General features: G+C 39.3%; 1 protein-coding gene across 1 annotated transcript in view; it reads left to right on the forward strand.

Moving 5' to 3' along the window:
- Window positions 1-19,331, forward strand: part of snx4 (sorting nexin 4) — a 48,279-nt gene that overhangs the window by 16,953 nt on the left and 11,995 nt on the right. Inside the window, exons 6-12 of the mRNA XM_078228189.1 lie at window positions 7,909-7,964; window positions 9,336-9,408; window positions 9,841-9,902; window positions 10,219-10,284; window positions 14,400-14,489; window positions 16,226-16,325; window positions 18,529-18,674. Of these exons, the coding sequence (XP_078084315.1) occupies window positions 7,909-7,964; window positions 9,336-9,408; window positions 9,841-9,902; window positions 10,219-10,284; window positions 14,400-14,489; window positions 16,226-16,325; window positions 18,529-18,674 (593 nt within the window). The remainder of the gene's footprint in view (window positions 1-7,908; window positions 7,965-9,335; window positions 9,409-9,840; window positions 9,903-10,218; window positions 10,285-14,399; window positions 14,490-16,225; window positions 16,326-18,528; window positions 18,675-19,331) is intronic.

Raw genomic sequence — 19,331 nt, forward strand, 5'->3', positions numbered from 1 at the left:
TTGCATGCAGCACTACTCATCAAATGAGACCAGCATATTATCTTATTTAAAGAACAGATATACACCATATCCCAATGCAGTCCATCAGCTGCATTTACTTGCCTTTGCAGCTGAGCCAAGTGAGGCACAGGTATGCATTTTTAAGTCTTGAGTAATGTCCTCCAGCATTCAGGCATTCAAAAATCTGACCACTCTCTGCCACCTTCGTGGTTAAACGAGTGCCAAGAGCACAGCTTACTTGCAATTGTGTTCTCTTTTGCCAGAAGTGTCCCTTGCTGCTTGGTTTCAAAACTTTCATTTGTGTTCAATTTATGCTTGGCGAATGTGATGTATTTGCTTAACTTGTGTTGGGGCTCTAGTCTTTGTCACTTGCCCTCAAGAATAAGAGCTCCTTTTGTCTTGGATTCAAAGCACCTCATTGGTCAAACTTGGTATCCACAGGAACTTCAAAGGTGTCATTTTGAACCTTCTAGTACACAGCTTTTTTGAAATCTGTTCAGTTTGCATACCTGTAATGTCTGATTTTTGGGGGCACCCCTTGTATTCCATTTGTTAGGTTATGTTTTTTGAAATCTAGTCCAATAAATCAGCTGGAAAGTCTATAACTCTTGGGTGAGGCTGGAAAACAGTTCCTTATGAAGCCATCTAGCATATTGATCTTAAGTTGAATGAGTTGTCTCATCTTTTGAGAGGAGCGTATTAAGATTCTCATCTGCCCATGACTCTGTAGCTGGATTAAACATTTCTAGGAAAATCCAAGATTTGGCTAATTACTCCCAAAGCAGCTTAGTTTCATTATGTTAACCCAATGTTAATACTCAGGAAATCCATTAATATTCCATTGGTGTAACTGTTTCTCAAGAATAGAATGGTTTATTTTTGATAAAGTTGGTCTCTAAAGTACCTGATGGATGTGGTGGAACAACCTGAAGAATCACTGCAGCCACATGAGCTTTCTCCCTGCTGAACCTTCAATATGCTTGCTTACTCTTGTCTGCCTTCCTATATGATAGCCAAGCTTGTCACACCTTGCTATTTCCTGTTTTTTAAAAAAATTCATCTATTTCACTGTGCATCTTATTGTCCTGGGTTGTTCAATATATAGCATATCCTTTTAAAAAATGTAGCAGAGCTCTACTGTATTGCTCAGTATATCAAAGAACTTAATATTCTTGAAGTGTTTAAGTTTTAAGAGCCAATTTTAAAGATAGAAAATTAAATTGCAAATATGCTGTAGTTGTAGGATGCTGAGATGGGACAAGGTGAGCAGGGGATGAGGTGGTGGCAAATGATTTGTTTTGAACTGATGTGACCCTTGAGAACTGATTATGCCTATGAAGCCGAACACTTGCATTGTTTTAATGTGTACATACTTGGTGTTGCAACTGTTGGCAGCTCTCCAGCATCTTGCTAGAACAGGTCTGTGCTTCATGTACAAGCTTGGAGTTAAATGTTAATAGACTACATCACTGGGTCATTACAGTCACGCCTGATCTTGTTACCATTTTGTCATACACCTTCCAAAAGAATTGTACTAGATTGTGATCAGGAGCAACAACCCAAACTTACTGTGACACCTGATTACTTTCAGTAAAATAGTTGTTTTAATTTACAGTGGTGTATTATTTACTCTTGTCATTGAGTTCTTTCTGGGATCAGGAATAATTTTAAAGCTTGCTGTTTTTCTTGTTAAACATTTTTATATAATTGTCCCAATGGCTACTGCATTGGGACATCCAAACTGTTGCACGAGTTCTCATATACAAACAGAGCAGAAGGAGGTCATTTGGCACCTCAGCCCTACTCTACCATTCATAAGATCCTAGTGGATCTGTTCTATCAAGTTCACATTACCATCTATCACGATAGCCTTAGCTTCCCTATCTACCTTCAATGACCCTGTTTTCACCACCTGAGGCAGTGTTTCAAAGTCGCACAACCCTCAGAAGAAAATTCTCCTTATACTGCTTTATAAGAGTACTTGTGACTTCTGGGCTTGCCCACAAGAGAACATTCTTTCCATGACCAGCTTGTCAAAAGTATTCTGAATCTTGTTTACTTCAATCGAGTCACCCTCACTTTTCTGAACTTCAGTGGAGACAAGCCCAAGCTAAGACAACTGCTCATTCTTGGTATCAATCTAGTAAACCACCTCTGAACTGCTTCCACACGTTTATCATAAATAAGGGGACCAAAACTGCACATGGTGCTCAAGATGTGGTCTCATCAATGCCCTATATAACTGAAGCATAGCATCTTTTGTTCAATTCCTCTCTATAAATGATGTGTTCCATTAGCTGCCTTAATTACATGCTGAATCCATGTGCACTAGAATACCTACATCCCTCTGTGCCTCAAATTCTGCAGTTGTCCTCTGTTTGTGATACTCAGCATTTTATTCTTCCTGCCAAGTGAACAATTACACATTTTCCCACATTATACTCCATCAGCCAGACTCTTACCCACTCAACCCACATCTGCAAACTTCTTTTGTCATCTTTACAATATACCTTGCCTATCATTGCATAGTTTGCAAATGTAGCTACCATGCCTGCTTCTCTCTGTCATTGACATAAAATGTTGAACCCCCAGCAGAACTCCAATCATCTTTCGCATCTTGCCAGCCAACCTTCTCTTGCAGCATGAGCTCCTATTTTCTGCAATAACTGGTGTGGCACCTTATTCAATGCCTTTTGGGAATCAAGTACAGTATGTCTATAGGTTCCCCTCTGGCACATGTTACTCCTTCAATGGACTCTAATAAATTGGTTAATTTCCTGATCAGAGAACCATGCTGTCGCTTCCTGATTAACTTTACTTTTTCTAAGTGCCCAGCTATAACCTCCTTTTAATGATGGATTCTAACACCATCCTCAACAGTTGTTCCTGTTCTCTGCCTCCCTCCCTCCTTGAATAGAGGGGTTAACTTTGCTACTTTCCAGAATCTAGAGAACTTTGGAAAACTTACACTAACACTAGTATCTACTACCTCTAAGATCTTTAAGCTAAATCCCATCTGGATCAAGAAACTTGTTGGCCATCAGCTTTCTCAGTAACACTTCCCGAGTGATTGTAATTTCACCAAGTTCACCTCTCCCTTCCACCTCCTGATTTACAGCTATTGCTCGAATGTTTTTATCCTCTATAGTGAAGAGGAGCAAAAAGGTGGTTCATTTCATCTGCCATTTCCTTATCTACTATTAACTCCCATTGTCATTCCAAAGGACCATCACTCTACTTTCTCCTATCCATTTTTTCACTCCTAGCTAGCTCCCTTGTACTCTTAATTTCTCTTAACCTTCTAGTTATAATCTGGTGTTTTTATACTCTTTCCAACCCTCTGACCTGCCACTCATCTTTGCACAATTATGATTTTTCCTCAAGTAATGCTTTCTCTAACTACTTTAACCATGGATGGTTGTTCCTCCCTTTAGAATTTTCTTTAGGATTATACTAGCTGAGTATTCAGAAATATCTCAATGTTTGCCACTGCTGCTCTCTTGATCTATCCTATAGTCTGGTATCACAGTTCACTTCAGCTAGCTCAGCTTTCACATCAACATAGTTGTCCTTATTTATTTTAAAATACTAGTCTTGGATCTCCTATTCTCCCTTTCAAACTGGATGTAAATTTAATCGTATTGTATTCCATCATTATGGTTGCTGATACCTAGAAGTGAGGTCATTAATTCTATTGCATTACACAATACAAGTCTAATATGACCTGCTCCCTGGTTGGTCCTAGAATGTGCTGTTCTAAGCAACTGTCACAGGCATTCAATAAACTCCTTATCCAGGCTCCAACTGCCAGTCTGATTTCTTTCCAGTTTATATGTAGATTAAAGTCACTCATGATTACTGCTAACCCTTTATCACAAGCACCCAATGTTTCTTGCATATTTCATCCTACTTTGTGATTACTGTTCAGCCTGTAGATGTGTCTACTAGGTTTCTGGAGGCCATTCCATTACGTAATATTACAGCTAAAAGGATTGTAGAGGAGTTGCTTAATTTTTTTTAACTAGATATGGAAATATAGTCAGATCAAGGATCAAATTTTATCTTGTAGCTTAGGATTAGAGCAACTGTGTCTCCAGAATCACAGCATTGAAATGGTGGCATTGAACTAGACCATGTTGAGGGCCAGTAGCCAGGATTATGCAGAGGATTGGGATAAAGGAAATCCATTTGTACTTTGCAATCTGAATTAAGTTTTGGTCACGAAGTAATAGGACCACTTAAATTAAGGAGAAATTGGGTCTGCATTCTGAGCCTACATTATTGGACTTTTAAACTTTAGGGAGAGATTAACTTGAGTGGGTGAGTTGGCTAGATAGCATTTAAGTGGCACAGCATGTGATGAAAGAAGCAGATCAAAACTTTAGTATTACCACCAGTGGTAGGAGAACCTAAAGTGAGGATTAGCAGGCCTTATCAAATCTAAAGAAAATTGAGTGAGGCGAATTACTTGACACAAGATAGGAGAAGGAAAACTCAATGTGAATATGCTCATATGGCATTTTGATAGTGAAGTAAAAGCAGAAGAAGAATGTGTTGGTTGTTGCAACTCTGAAGAAATAAATCCAGATGATTCTGAATTTGACATTCCTCATTAGATTGAATTTATTAGGATAAATTACTGAGTATCTTCCAGAGAAAAATCAAAATGATCTGAGTTATTACAATCACTTGGAGATGTATGTGGGGATAAACTGGGAAGTACTAAAGTAATTGTGCCTGATGTAGAAAATGAGCAATATTCATATAAACTTAATCCACCCAAGTTGGCACAGGTTCAGAAGGAGAGGCTGACATTTGTTCAGTCTGAGATGCTGCAGTCTCAATCAAACACTTGAGGGTTGGTGGATCGTTGCACATCTCAGATAATGGAGGCAGATGAGTGCAATGTAAAACTGGGGAAGGTTTAAAAGGAGAACCAGTTACTGTGCAATGATGGGAGGAGCAAGGAAAGTGAGCAAGTGCAGAGGCAGATGCAAGAAAAGTTGACTAATTGGAACCTGTTGAAATTAACTGAGCATAAACTGCAGGACTGTCAAAAACAGCTTATGATCTGAAGAATGTGGATGAATCAGCAGTCATGTGATCTTGAGATGAAGATTGAGGAGCAGAAATATTTTACTACCGCAAATAACAGAAAAGGACAACAATGTGAAGCAAGATGTTTGAAACTATACCATAATTCAAAATGACTTGATACAGCTTGCATTGACGTGGATACTAATAGAAAGTGTTGTTCATAGCTGGTGTTCGAGTAATTTATGATGGTTTTCACAACAGCATAACTACCACAATAATCACTAAACCTATAATTACAATAAATTTTGACATCCAAGAAGCCAATTTGCAATATATCTATGCTGAAAATGATGAGAATCCAGAATGAACAAAGGCATTAATCAATTACCTTGGAATAGAACATGTACAATCTGAGATGCTGGATAGACTTTTCAGTGTACCATTTCTCAACAGAAGGTGGAGATGGATTGTCTGACAGTGGAACTAAGGCGAGTTAACAAGGAAGGGGACACTGACCTTTCTGGATGGCCTTGAACACAAAGTTGAGAAAGCAAGCAAACAGGTTGTCTGACAGTCTGAGCAGCCAACTCAACCTTGTGGAAAAAATTACTTCATTTTGACATTTCAAGACTCCAAATTGAACTCTTTGGACTCCACAAAGGAGTTTGGAAATCCAATTCAGTCTAAGATTTTATCCTTCTGATCCTGCCTAGCTCCAAGGACATTACAGGAGCTACTTTATAATCATAACAATGAAATTCAGCTTGTGACTTGTGATCAAGAACTGAAGGTTTTTGAAAAGGAAAGAGGAAGCAGCTGAAAAAAGTGCTGTCAAGAAAAGGAAGAGAAAACATGATTGCAGATGTCTTATGATTTTGATAGAAGGAATGATCAATGTTGGAAGAGAAGGACTGGACTATTTGTATGTTTTAGATTTAGGAGTTCTAATAGTGAGGTTCTGAAAAATGAAGTCGTCTTTGCATATTGATCATTAAGGGGAGAGATGTGGTGATACTGTCTTTTTAAAGAAATGTTTGTCATGTTTCTTGTGGGGGGACTGTTTTGTACTTCAGCACTGCCAATTGTCTATAACCAGCAGCCCAGATGCTGAACATGCAGAAGAATAATTGCTCCTAATTATTGGGGCTTGTTTTATTCTGAGTTGATGCAGTTTTGTTTTTAGGGTTGTCCCTGAATTTTCATTGACAAGAGCGCATCGTGTGCAAATCAACCAATGGGAGGAACTAGCCATAGAAGGAAAAGCAGGCAGCTGCTGTTTGGATTTGTAAGGAGCAACAGCTCTTTACTCTTGTGCTGAGGAGTTTACATCTGAGGAACATTGTTTAAATTGGAACTAATAGCAGTGGCTAGCAGAATTGTATCTTGTCCAAGTATTACAATTGGTAAACATTATGCTAATTACTTTCATCATAGTTAAACTGTATTGTAAAATTTGTTTTAATAGAAGCATCCTAGTAGGTCAATTGACTCTCACCTGAAGTGAAACAACTTATGCTCACAATGCCAAAATCAAATAGTTGGGGTCTAGGCTGACTTCATAATATTCCTTGGAGATTCTGATCTGGTCCTTAACATGCCTCACGAGCTGTCATACCCTCCTGCCCCTAACCACTGGTCATTTCAGGAAACCCTATCCAATGTAGCGTGACTGCCTCCTAGTACAAAGCATCCAGGTAACATTCCCCTCTGTGGTGTAAAGTATGCAGCTTGGCCTTGAATTTAATGACTGAGCTGAAGTACAAAGAATCCAACAGTGCACAAGGAGGCCATTCAGCCCATCAAGTCTGCACTGACCACAATCCCACCCAGGCCCTATCCCCATAAACCCCCTGCATTTACCCTAGCTAGTCCCCTTGACACTAAGGTACAATTAACATGGCTATTCCACCTAACCTGCACATCTTTGGACTGTGGGAGGAAACCAGAGCACCCAGAGGGAGACAATGGGAGAATGTGCAAACTCCACACTGACCCAAGCCTGGTCCCTGGTGCTGAGGCAGCAGTGCTAACTACTGCTACTGTGCTGCCCTCCAGTTCCTTGCGCTGCAAACATTTGCCCTGAATTGCAGTGGTATCCAGGAACTCCCCCATGCTGCAGCCTTGACACACAATCTGTCCTGACATCCTTGATGTGATTTAATCAAATTATTACTTGTGTAGCTTTTTTATGTATTAACTCTACCTCCAATTAAAGATTTTCGCCACTCACCAGGGTGAAAAAGATATTAAAAGGAATAAACACCTTTCCACCCTTTCCCTTCATGAACTTCCTTGCTAACCAAGCTCCAAGTATACACTCAGTTCATCAGTTGTAGTTATTTGCTGCTCTTTTCCATCATTCAGCATGGCTCCAGGTGTTTCTCTTCCCCTTAATGTGGCAATTGAGTTTTAATTGTACTCTTGTATAGAGATTCCGTGCCCACTGGGCACCATGGGCTGGGGTGTATTATAAACACCGATATTCACATTTTAATTTGATGTTTTAAGTTTCCTTTGATTTGACTTTTGGTTTGTACTGTTCCCCTTCCTTTTGGGGAGCTGCCCATTTTAATTTGTCCCTCAGTTAATTTGAGTTTGTTTACTTGAATGGTATTGAAAAGAAATACCCCTTTAATTTTAACAGACATTCCATGGCCATTGTACTTGCACTTTCATGTCTGTCTGGATATTTTAACTCCTTACTGTACCAATGTAGCCATGTAACATTGAGCTCATGCGAAAGAGGCTTGGCATTCTGAGCTGCCATTATACTGTCCAGTTGGAAGCTAAATTGAATAGAATTTAGAAGAAAATCATTTCATTGCTATGCAGTCACTGAAAGTATTTCTTCCTCAATCTATTTTCTCACAGGCAGATTCCAGGCTAAAAGCTCTCAATGCAACATTCAGAGTCAAGAACCCAGATAAGTAAGTTGTCCTTTTCTTTGTCACATTGTTATAAATATTTGTAGCAGTTTTTTTCCCCCTCAAGGCAGTGGTTCCCAAACTTTTTTCACTGGGCTGCACTTTCGGAATAAAAATTTGCTCGCGCCACACCGAATTTTTTATTGATAAATACATTCAAAAATTAAAAAACAACTCCTAGCAGTGCTTGATTCATAACATAGAACACAACTACTTTATAATATGATCATGGGACATCCAGAAAGTATAAAACAATGCTTGTTTAAACCATGTTTAAATGTTTTTGATTGTCCTTTAATCTTCCCGCCACACTTGTCATCCTCTCTTGCTGCACCAGTGTGGCGTGCCGCACCCTTTGGGAACCACTGTCATAAGGGAACTGTAGACACCTTTATTCTGCAGCAAGTTGTCCTTGAACACAGGTTTTCAGGTTGAGGCTATTTGAAAAATCTGGTTTATGACTGTCCTTTTGGGAAGGAAATCTGCTATCTTTACTTGATCTGACTGACCTACTTGTGACTCCAGACTGACAGCAATGTGGTTGACTCTTATTGCAGAATGGGCAACAAATGCTGGCCTTGCTAGTGATGCCAGAATCTGAGAATTAAAAAAATAATTGATGCAGCAGTTCAAAAAGGCAACCTACCACTGCCTTAAGGGCAATAAGTGCTGACCTTGTCAGTGGCACCCACGCCCTAAGAATTACTATGAAGAAAACTCTGAACTTGGACAACAACCCTGTAGACTTTGATTCTAGCTCCCTTTTGTTTTGTATTCTAACATTGTAACTGCATGTTTCAACATTCTCCTGGTTGTGTTGCTCTGCATTGGTTGCACATCTTGGCAATAAAGTCAACAGAAGTTTCTTTTTCAGTTTCATCTTTAATTGCCATGCCAATTGTGGTATGCATGTGTGACTTGTGTGTAGTAATCTATATTTGTATGCATTAAATTAAAGCTATTCTTCTGTTCTTTCCAAATCAAGAAGATGCTTTCCCCCACCCACCTTCCTGTGTAAGACTCTGCATATAGTTTTACTGTTCCAGCAAGCTGCTGTTGCTGCCGCCGGTATGCAACAGTTTTTAAATGCTGCATAATTGAAGCCATATGATTAGCCTGTAACATTAGTTGTTACAAGATCTAGAGTTTGATCTTTGTTTAGTTTTGCAGACATTATATTTAGGCTCCAAGTTTTTAAAGAGGTGCTTGCTTTTTTTCATATGAAGTGCCCTCAATGGTTTTTTAAAAAAAAAAGTAATAGAAAACTTGGCCTTTTATGCCACAAGTTATTGCTATTAAGATTATGAAATGCAAAAATTGAATAGTTTTAATTTTAGGTTAAGGTTAAAATTAAGTTTTCATCTGTGTTCACAGGAGATTTATGGAGCTGAAACATTATGGAGATGAACTGCAGTCCATCATATCGCACCTCCTCCGAGTCAGAGCAGTATGTAATTCCCAAGTTTATACTTTGCCAGAGTGGTCATTCTTCTTGTATGAGCTGGGAGAGTTGTTGGCAGGCTATTTGACTTGGTTACTCTTCCAGACCTGATGCTGTCGCCATGTGTTGTACACATTTTGCAAGAGTATTGTACTGGATAGCAATTGGGATCAGCAACCCTGGCTCCCACCCTGCAATTCATAATTTTTCAGTCATTGCATAATACAACTTGGAATTGGAGCAACTTTCTAGTCCCTATAGCAGACTAGAATCTAGGGAATTGATTTGAATTGAAACCAGTCTTTATTTTTAGAGCTTGCTTTAAATTGTGAAATTATATCTAGATTTTGCCCCAACCTTGCAGGTGTTTTTCAGTTGTAAGCCATGTGTTTGCTTTAATTCCTGATTTAATTTCCAAAATGTTTACTCTAATTGCAGAGAGTGGCAGACCGTCTGTATGGGGTATACAAAGTGCATGGAAATTATGGAAGAGTTTTCAGGTAAGTTGTAAGATTTTCACCAGTTGGTGCATTGTAGAAAAGGATGTCTGTTTCATGAGTAATGAAATTGCAAACTGATATGGTTTTATGAAATGCCATGCTGGGTTCCCATAATTCACAAATCTAATGTGTGAACAGAATACGTGGTTATTGATAGAAATCCTTTTATCAAGGGTCCTAGAATATATAAAGCTTTAGTAAAACTTCCTGTGGCTTTTGAACTTGATAGTAGATATTTTTGGGGGTTGGCATTGTGCCCTTTGTTAAGGACAGCAACGTCATATGGACTGTAATACAAATATTTTTCTTTGAGTAGTGAATGGAGTGCAATAGAGAAGGAAATGGGGGATGGACTGCAGAGTGCTGGCCACCACATGGACGTGTATGTATCTTTAATGCACTTTTCTCTTTATATTGCATTATGTCACAACTCTAAGCAATTTGTTCAAGTGAGTTTTTTGGGGGACGTTGAGAAGCAAAATAGTTCTGTCATCTTTTAAAAGATATAATTTTTGATGTTTAAAAGGCAGACATTAAAGTAGCTGAATATAAACCTCAAGGGAGTTTCCAGTTTTATAATTGCAGGAACATTTTGGCATTGTTCCCATATCCCTTTTGAAATCTATGCCAAAAATCCTGCAATAACAAAAAGGCTGCTGTATTGCACACTTAATGAGTTCCATTTGCTTCACAAAACAACACTATTGATGGCTTTAAATTGTTTGTTTACAACTGGAAAAGTTTGTCTCAGGACTATTGATGCCTTGCAAACCATCATCAGCCTGAAACAATTATAGAGCTGTACACATTGACTTAGAACAAAGAAACTTGCAGTACACGAACAGGCCCTTCAGCCCACCAAGACTGTACCAACCATGCTGTCCATCTGAACTAAAACCCCCTACCCTTCTATTCCCATCTTATTCATCTTTGCCCAGACGCCCCTTAAAAGTCACTATCGTATCTTCCACTACCTCCCCTGGCAGTGAGTTCCAGGCACCCACCACCCTCCATTTTTAAAAAAAACTTGCCCCATACATCTCCTTTTAACCTTGCCCTTTGCACCTTAAACCTATGCCCCCTAATAATTGACTCTTCCTCCCTGGGAGAAAGCTTCTGACTATCCACTCTGTCCATGCCCCTTTATATTCTTGTAGACTTCTATCAGGTCATCCCTCAACCCCATCATTCCAGTGAGAACAAACCAAGTTTCTCCAATCTCCTCATAGCTAATGCCCTCCCTACCAGGCAACATCCTGGTAAATCTTTTTTGTACCCTCTCCAAAGCCTCCACATCCTTCTGGTAGTGTGGCGACCAGAATTGAACACTATATTCAAAGTGTGGCCTAACTAAGGTACTATAAAGCTGCAACATAACTTGCCAATTTTTAAACTCTATGTCCTGGCCAATGAAGGCAAGCCTGCCGTATGTTGTCTTGACTCCCTTCTCCACCTGCATTGCCACTTTCAGTGACCTGTGTACCTGTACACCCAGATCTCTCTGCCTATCAATACTCTTAGGGGTTCTGCCAGTTACTGTATATTTCCCATCTGTAGTAGATCTTCCAAAATGCATTACTTCATTTGTCCAGATTAAATTCCATCTGCCATCTCTCCACTCAAGTCGCCAACCTATCTACATCCTCTGACGGTCCTCATTGCTATCCACCAACCTTTGTCATCTGCAAACTTACTAATCAAACAAGTTACGTTATCATTAGCGAAGGCCCCAGCACTGATCCCTGAGGAACGCCACTAGTCACAGCCCTCCATTCTTAAACACCCTTCCATTGCTACTGTCTGTCTTCTGTGACCGAGCCAGTTCTGTATCCATCTTGCCAGCTCTCCTCTGATCCCATGCAACTTCACATTCTGTACCAGTCAGCCATGAGGGACCTTGTCAAAGGCCTTACTGAAGTCCATGTGGACAACATCCACTGCCCTACCCTCATCGATCATCTTCGTCACATCCTAGAAAAACTGAATCATGTTCATGAGACACAACCTCTCCTTCGCAACCATGTTACCACTTGCCAATACTTCCATATATTTCCAAGTGGGAATAAATCCTGTCTCGAAGAACCCTCTCCAATAATTTCCCTGCCACTGACACGAGGCTTACCAACCTGTAATTACCTGGATTATCCTTGCGATCCTTTAAAGGAACAACATTGGTTATTCTCCAATCCTCTGGGTCTACCCCTGTAGCCAGTGAGGAAACAAATATCTCAAGGCCCCAGCAATTTCCCCCCTTGCCTCTCTTAGTATTCCAGGGTATATCTCATCAGGCCTTGGGAACTTGTCTACCTTTAATGTTTAAGACCCCCAATACCACCACCGTTTTGATCTCCACATAACCCACACTATCTATACATCCTTTCCCAGACTCATTATCCACCAAGTCCTTCTCTTTGGTGAATACTGACGCAAAGTACTCATTTAATACTACACCCATTTCCTCTGGCTCATGCATAGATTCCCTCCCCTGTCCTTTGAGTGGGCCAACCCTCTCCCTGGCTACCCTCTTGCTCTATGTATAAAAATCCTTGGAATTTTCCTTAATCCTGCTGGCCAATGACTTTGTGACTCCTTACTCAAGTTTGTTTGTTTCTTTCCTGTATTCCACACTTGCTTCATGTGTTCCCTGCCTCCTAGCCTTGACAAATGCTCCCTTTTTCTTTTTGACTAGGCTCACTATCTCTCATTATCCAAGGTTCCCAAAACTTGCCATACTTATCCTTCTTCCTTACAGGAACATGTCTGTCCTGAATTCCTATCAACTTGCACTTGAAAGCCTCCCATATGCCAGATGTTGATTTGCCTTTAAACATCTGCCCCCAATCTACATTCTTCAGTTTCTGCCTAATGTTGTAATTAGCTTCCCCCAATTTAACATCTTCACCTGAGAACTAAACTTTATCCATCAGTAACTTAAAGCTTACTGAATTGTGGTCACTGTTTCCAAACTGCTCCCCTTTCAAAATGTCAACCACCTGGTGTGGCTCATTCACCAATACCAGGACCAGTACGACCCTTTCCCTGGTTGGGCTACCTACATAACTGTTTCAAGAATCCCTCCTGGATGCTCCTTACAAACTCTGTCCCATCCACACCACTAGCACTAAGTGAGTCCCAATCAATATAGGGGAAGTTAAAATCACCCACCACAACAACCCTGTAACTTTGGCACCTTGCCAAAATTGGCCTAAATATCTGTTGCTCTATCTCCCTCTGGCTGTTGGGAGGCCTATAGTAAACACCCAATATTGTGACTACACCCATCCTATTCCTGAGCTCTACCCATATTGCCTCACTATGAGCCTTTCAAGGTGTCCTCCTGCAGTAGAGCAGCTGTGATATTCTCAACCAGTAGAGAAACTCCCCCACCCCTTTTACATACCCCTCTATCCCATCTGAAACATCTGTATCCTGGAATGTTAAGTTATCCTTCCCTTAACCAAGTCTCTGTAATGGCAACAAGATCATAGTTCCAAGCTCTAAGTTCATCTTCCTTGCCTGTTACACTTCTGGCATTGAAACAAATGCACATCAGTCCACCACACCCTGCCTGTTTTTCCTCGAGTCTTACTGGCCCTACTTTCTGGTTCCGCTTCAGTTAATTCATCTTTTGCTTTGGTTCCCACTCCCCTGCCAAACTAGTTTAATTCCTCCCATGTAACACTAGCAAACCTCCTGACCAGAATATTTATGCCCCTCCAGTTTAGCTGCAACCTGTCTTGTACAGGTCCTACCTGCCCTGGAAGAAATCCCAACAGTCCAGATATCTGAAACCCTCCCTCCTGCACCAGCTGTTTAGCCACATGTTGAGCTGCACTATCTTCCTATTTCTAGCCCCTCTGTCATGTGGCATGGAGTAATCCTGAGATTACAACTCTAGAGGTCCTGCTTTTAGCTTTCAGCCTAACTCCTGCTGGGAAGCTGCAATTGAGTGCACTTCCTGCAGATGTAGTCATCCATGACACTGGCAGCATCATGGATCTCCAATATCTCAAGTGCAGCACTTAACCCCACTGACTGACATTTCTATCACCAATTAAATTATTTTAGAAAATTTATTAAACTCTTATCGCTGCAGATATCCAAGGTAGGTCTTTATATTACTTGCCTTCTCTGGGATCTCTCCCTGCAGAATAATGGTTACAAAACAAAGGGAAAATGCACCTCTTCCCACTCTGCACCAAATTACCAAGTTTCAATCCCATTCTGGCTGCCTCACTCAGACTGTCCCCCCCCCTTTGGGTGTGCAGGTGGTTGTAAACATTCCTGAAATAGTTTCTCAAAAAAATACAAGGATACTCTGCAACAATAGCTGGGCGCTCTGTAATAACTCATTTTCACTAAGATTTGATATGCCAGCCACTCAACTTGAACCGGGCTGCATTTAATGCCATTTGTGGTGCAGCAATACCCTGTTAAATCTAGCAAAAGCATAATTTTCTTATTGCATTTGTAACTCGAGCTTCATCTTTTTTAAAGGTATGCAGCATCAATTGATGACATTCTAGAAGAGGAGGAACATTATGCTGATCAGTTAAAGGAATATCTATTCTTTGCAGAAGCTCTTCGGTGTGTATTGAGGAAAATCGGGTTGGAGCTTACTCCTACATGTACAGAACATTCTGTGATGTAATTGTGTTCTTATAGAATTGGATTGCTCAGATTTGAGGTTTCCGTGTTACCCATATAATCTTCCAACCTTCTCTGTTTACTATCTTGTGATGCCATGTACAAGGTTATCTGAAAATGATCATTAATGACTGAATTTGTTGCAATAGAATACTGGGAGAAATTAGTTTTTAAAAAATGCAATGTTTGATCCAGCACCAACCAAAAACCATTCTCAGCAACATTATTAAATGATATGTTACAGTCCTTTTTCATCACTGGGTCAAAACTCTTCTAAAAATCCTACCTTCGGGCCTCCACCACCTTTAGGCAACTGAGAATGTTAATTATGTCCATGTTCCGAGAATTTAAAATATCTAACTTGGTGCAAAGGCAGATAATCCCCAAGTTAATTGAAGAGATCTATTTGTTGAGATTTCTGATTCAAAAAGTAATAACACTCATGTACCTTGAAGATTTTGACTGAAGAGATGGAGTGATGAAGCAAGTTGCGTGATATCAGCCATAGTTTTAGTGTGGAGCTGGGAGCAGTCCTGCATGTTGTGTTTTTATAAATGTTCTTTTTGGTTAGCAGCCTGCAGTAGTTCCTTGAAATAGTTAAATTGTTAATCTTTCAGAAGTTGCAAGCATGCCATGTTCTGGCCCCCTCTCGGGCAATTCAGTTGTACATAAACTCTTTAAACTTTTAAAGGGTTTGTGCAACTGGGTTTGGACATTTTGGCATACCATTATGTATAGTGAGGTACATGTTTAGCACAATGTGCATGCACCTGCCATCAGCCATATTGGGACAACTTGGAACTTTTTTAAACCTGTAAACCAGCAGCAATGTCTTGGGTTCCCAACTTGGTGTGTTTTTAATGTATCCTAGAAATGGACTTCAATTGGTGCATGATTAATCTGTGGAACTGATAAACCATTGTAATATTGTCTGTGCAAAGAAGTTTTGATTTCTTCAGAAAATCCTAAATTTTAGTTGCATGAAGAGAACTTCAGAATTTATAGATGTATTTTAAAATGAGTATAGGCTGCTTATTTTTATTTTAAAAACTTTAAAGTAGAACTTTAGAAAAAATAGGATTCTTTGATTTTGTCTCATTTGCATACCCTAATGTTTCCACAAGCATAGGTAAATGACTGTGTTCAACAAATAACTCTTAATATTCTTATCTGTATGTACAAATAACAAATGTGAAGTTGCAATGTGTAAGCTATGGCTCAAAATTATGATTAGAGGATTATCTAGCCTAGAAAGACCAAAATAAAATTGTGAACCTGTAATTGTAGTGCATGGCTTGAAGCTTAAAGGTGCAAGTGGTAAGAGGATTCTTGCACCATGGTAGGAACACTTAAAAATGGAAGCAAACTGAAGAGTTGAAATTTGGTACAAAGCCAGATTAACAGTTGTAAAAACTTTTTTCTGAAAATTAATATCAACAGTTGTGAAGTTTGACTAATCTCAAATTCTGCATGGGAACTATTTGGTACATATTAATTTGACTATTCAAAGTTCAAATGTTGGTTATTAAATTTCAATTTAAATACAAATGGGTGTTATCCCAATGTAAATCTGAGGAACTTTTGCAGAAGCAATTGAATTGTGGAACTCTTTAAATTGGATGAGAATGAAATGTGATACTATTAGTACATTTACTGATTTTTTTTTTAAATTCTAGGTCTGTATGTAGAAAGCATGAACTGCAGCAGTATGAGTTGGAGATGAGTGCTTTTGATCTAACATCGAAGAAACAACAAAGGGAGGAGCTAGCGACTGGGGTGCGACTTTCTTTTCTTCTCCTTCCACCCAAGCCACTCCATTTATAGTCTGTGTCCCCCACTATTGGGTTTTGTGTGGGTGATTGGTCCTTGTAGCTTCGACCCTCCAATACATTTCCAGGAGATGTGCAGAATTTATTTGATTTTAGTTATTGATATTGTTCTTGCATAATGAGCAAAGCCACTAACTTATTGTTTGTGAAGAAACAAAATCTCAGTTGTAAGTGGCTTGCCAGAATTTTGAATTTGGCACATGCTGATCACTTCCTAATCTACTTCTGTTTGAGTTGCATTTTCTTCCTGGTTGTCTTTCCCCTTTTGGGTTTGATTGGCTGTGATCAGATCTTTATGAATAATCACATGTAATTACTCTAATATATTGCTACTGAAATTTGAACTGCTAATGCTCCAACAGTGAACATGTTTTTTTTTCCCCTCCACTGAGGACCTGATCTTGTGTAAGCTTAAAAGTTAATGTAAACTTTTCCTAATTAAATGACAAAAGTACAAATCTTGCAATTCTGATATGTAGGAACTTGTGTGGCAGGAAGTGTGAATGCGAGTTGCCAGACACATGTAAGGGATTTCTCTGATCTGGATTTAACTTTATATAATGCAAATTAAAGTACATATGAAACTGAAACTCTATGCAAAGTAATACAATCAAGACATTGGACATGAGACAAATTTCAAATTGGTCTCTGATCAGTTGGGGAAATCAGACTTTTAATGCTTTGCTTGTATTAATCTTGCAAACAGTGATCTTGGCCAATATAGGAAATGGTTTATTCTGATTTGGAATTTGTTTTTGAAAACAATAGTGCATTGCAAAGGAAAGCTTTTCAATTACTTAGCATTTTTTTATTTTGACTATAACCTTTACTACTTCAAATATTTTGTGCTCTGCCCTTCAAATGTTTGTCTCACCATGACTCCAGTTTTTTCTCTTGGGAGTTTTTTTGAACACACACCAGTTAATAACCAATAACATGATGTGAAATACTATGGCCCAGATCTTTTGATTAGTGGCACCACCACTGATTTTAATCTGTCCACTGATCGTCCAGTGTTGGCTTCAGTAGGGATGGATGAACAGTTAGGTGGCCAAGTGACAAGTATTTCCAATGCAGCCACACTGACCTTTTTCATGAACTGAAGATGTCCCTTCATGTTTGTCTTCAGTTCATTTTTGTGTCTCTCTCTATTTTTCTCTCACTCCGCACACATGCACTGTGCAGTCTTCTCTTATCGATTATGCTCACCACCACCCTGACAGTGCTTACCCCCATCCTTTATCCATGCTGACTCCCCTCATGTTGCTGGACAAAATTTGCTAACCTTCATTCTCTTTCACCTGGGGTTTTGCAAAGCTGTTGGTGTTGCTCTTGAGACTACTGCAACAACTTGCAGCTTTTACTCATTGGAATAAAGGAACAGAGTCTTTTTGGGTGTCATCCACAAATAGATTTTATAGTTAATCTCATTGGAGGATGTTACAGATATGCCACCTGATGCAGTGTTAGAAACTTGATCCGTTAAACAGCAATTGAAGCCTGCGTTCCACATTGAGTATGTCATGGAGATTTTAAGTTAGGGTGTTATGGGGAAATGTGTGGTGGGGGTTGTGGAGTGTTAGTTTTAACTAACATGCAACTTTTTGGCTCTTTTAGCTTTCAGCATTAAAGCATTGAACTTTGCATACTATTTTTCCTTTATTGCTCAGTTCATCCTCCTCTTCAAGAGGGAGGAACATGTGTATAAATGATTATCCATTTCCTTTCTCTTTAGAGCAAGCATGTTTAATCAAGTGGCACAGATTAAATTTGCAGCCTGGTAGATGCACTCCTCTGCAAGGAATAATTGACTTCTATTCCTCATTGACATTGTGCAGTTTGCCATTGACATGGTCTGCAGCTTGATTATCTTTGTGAAAATACCCTACCTAACGTCAGATCTTTGAGTTGCTTGCAAAACTTTTTTAACCCTCTCCTGTATCAGAATGCTAAGTAAGCCAGGTGATTGTTACTGATAACATCTGGATTCAATCAACACCATCCTTTATTATCTCTTCTGTTGGTTTAATAGATAATTATCAACACTTCACATTTGCACAACTCTTTAATATTCTTGTGCATTAACTTTATGGAAAATGTTAATTTGCGACATCGGACAAAACCAATTTTTATTTTCTAACCTCTTATAGACGGTGCGAACATTCTCCCTGAAAGGTATGACCAGCAAACTTTTTGGGCAGGAAACACCAGAACAAAGAGAAACTAAGCTAAATATGTTGGAGGAGCAAATCGTTGAAGGAGAGGAGCTTGTGAAGACCAAAAATCTTGAGTGCGAGTAAGGTCAACTGTATACTCTACTGCTAAACAAACCTTGCATAGGCATAAATATTCATAATGTTGACTTGTGCAGACTATTAATTTTGGATCTATATTCACACTTGTCTAGAAGTGCCACCATTAATTTGGAGTTTTAATGCACAGAATTCCTCAGATATCATAGACTATATTCTGTAGCCAGTCAACATAATCCATGACACTTATTTACAGATATATTGACATGAAAAATGGGATAAAGGGCGATGGGGCACAGGTAGGAAAGGAGTTGAGACCAGGATAAGATGTCCCAATTTGTAAATTGTACAAAAGCTGTATTTGCTTAGTCATGGTGGTAAAATTTCCCAGAGTTGTTCGGGAATGAGCAATTTTATATTTTCCAGTTTATTAATGGCCTACCAATAAATGTTAAACATTGAACAAACACTATCATGTCTTAAAAGCAAACCAAAAAAAAATTCTATGTTTGGGAACATTCTTAAGACTACAAAATTATCCATCCCTCAATATGGAAGATACAAACTGTTAGCCAGATTTAATTTCAATCTGAGGACTCTGGGTCTGTACTCATTGGAGTTTAGAAGGATGAGGGGGATCTTATTGAAACTTGCAGGATATTGTGAGGCCTGGATAGAGAGGATGTTTCCACTAGTAGGAA

Source organism: Mustelus asterias, chromosome 14, assembly GCF_964213995.1.
Source record: "Mustelus asterias chromosome 14, sMusAst1.hap1.1, whole genome shotgun sequence".
NCBI lineage: Eukaryota > Metazoa > Chordata > Chondrichthyes > Carcharhiniformes > Triakidae > Mustelus > Mustelus asterias.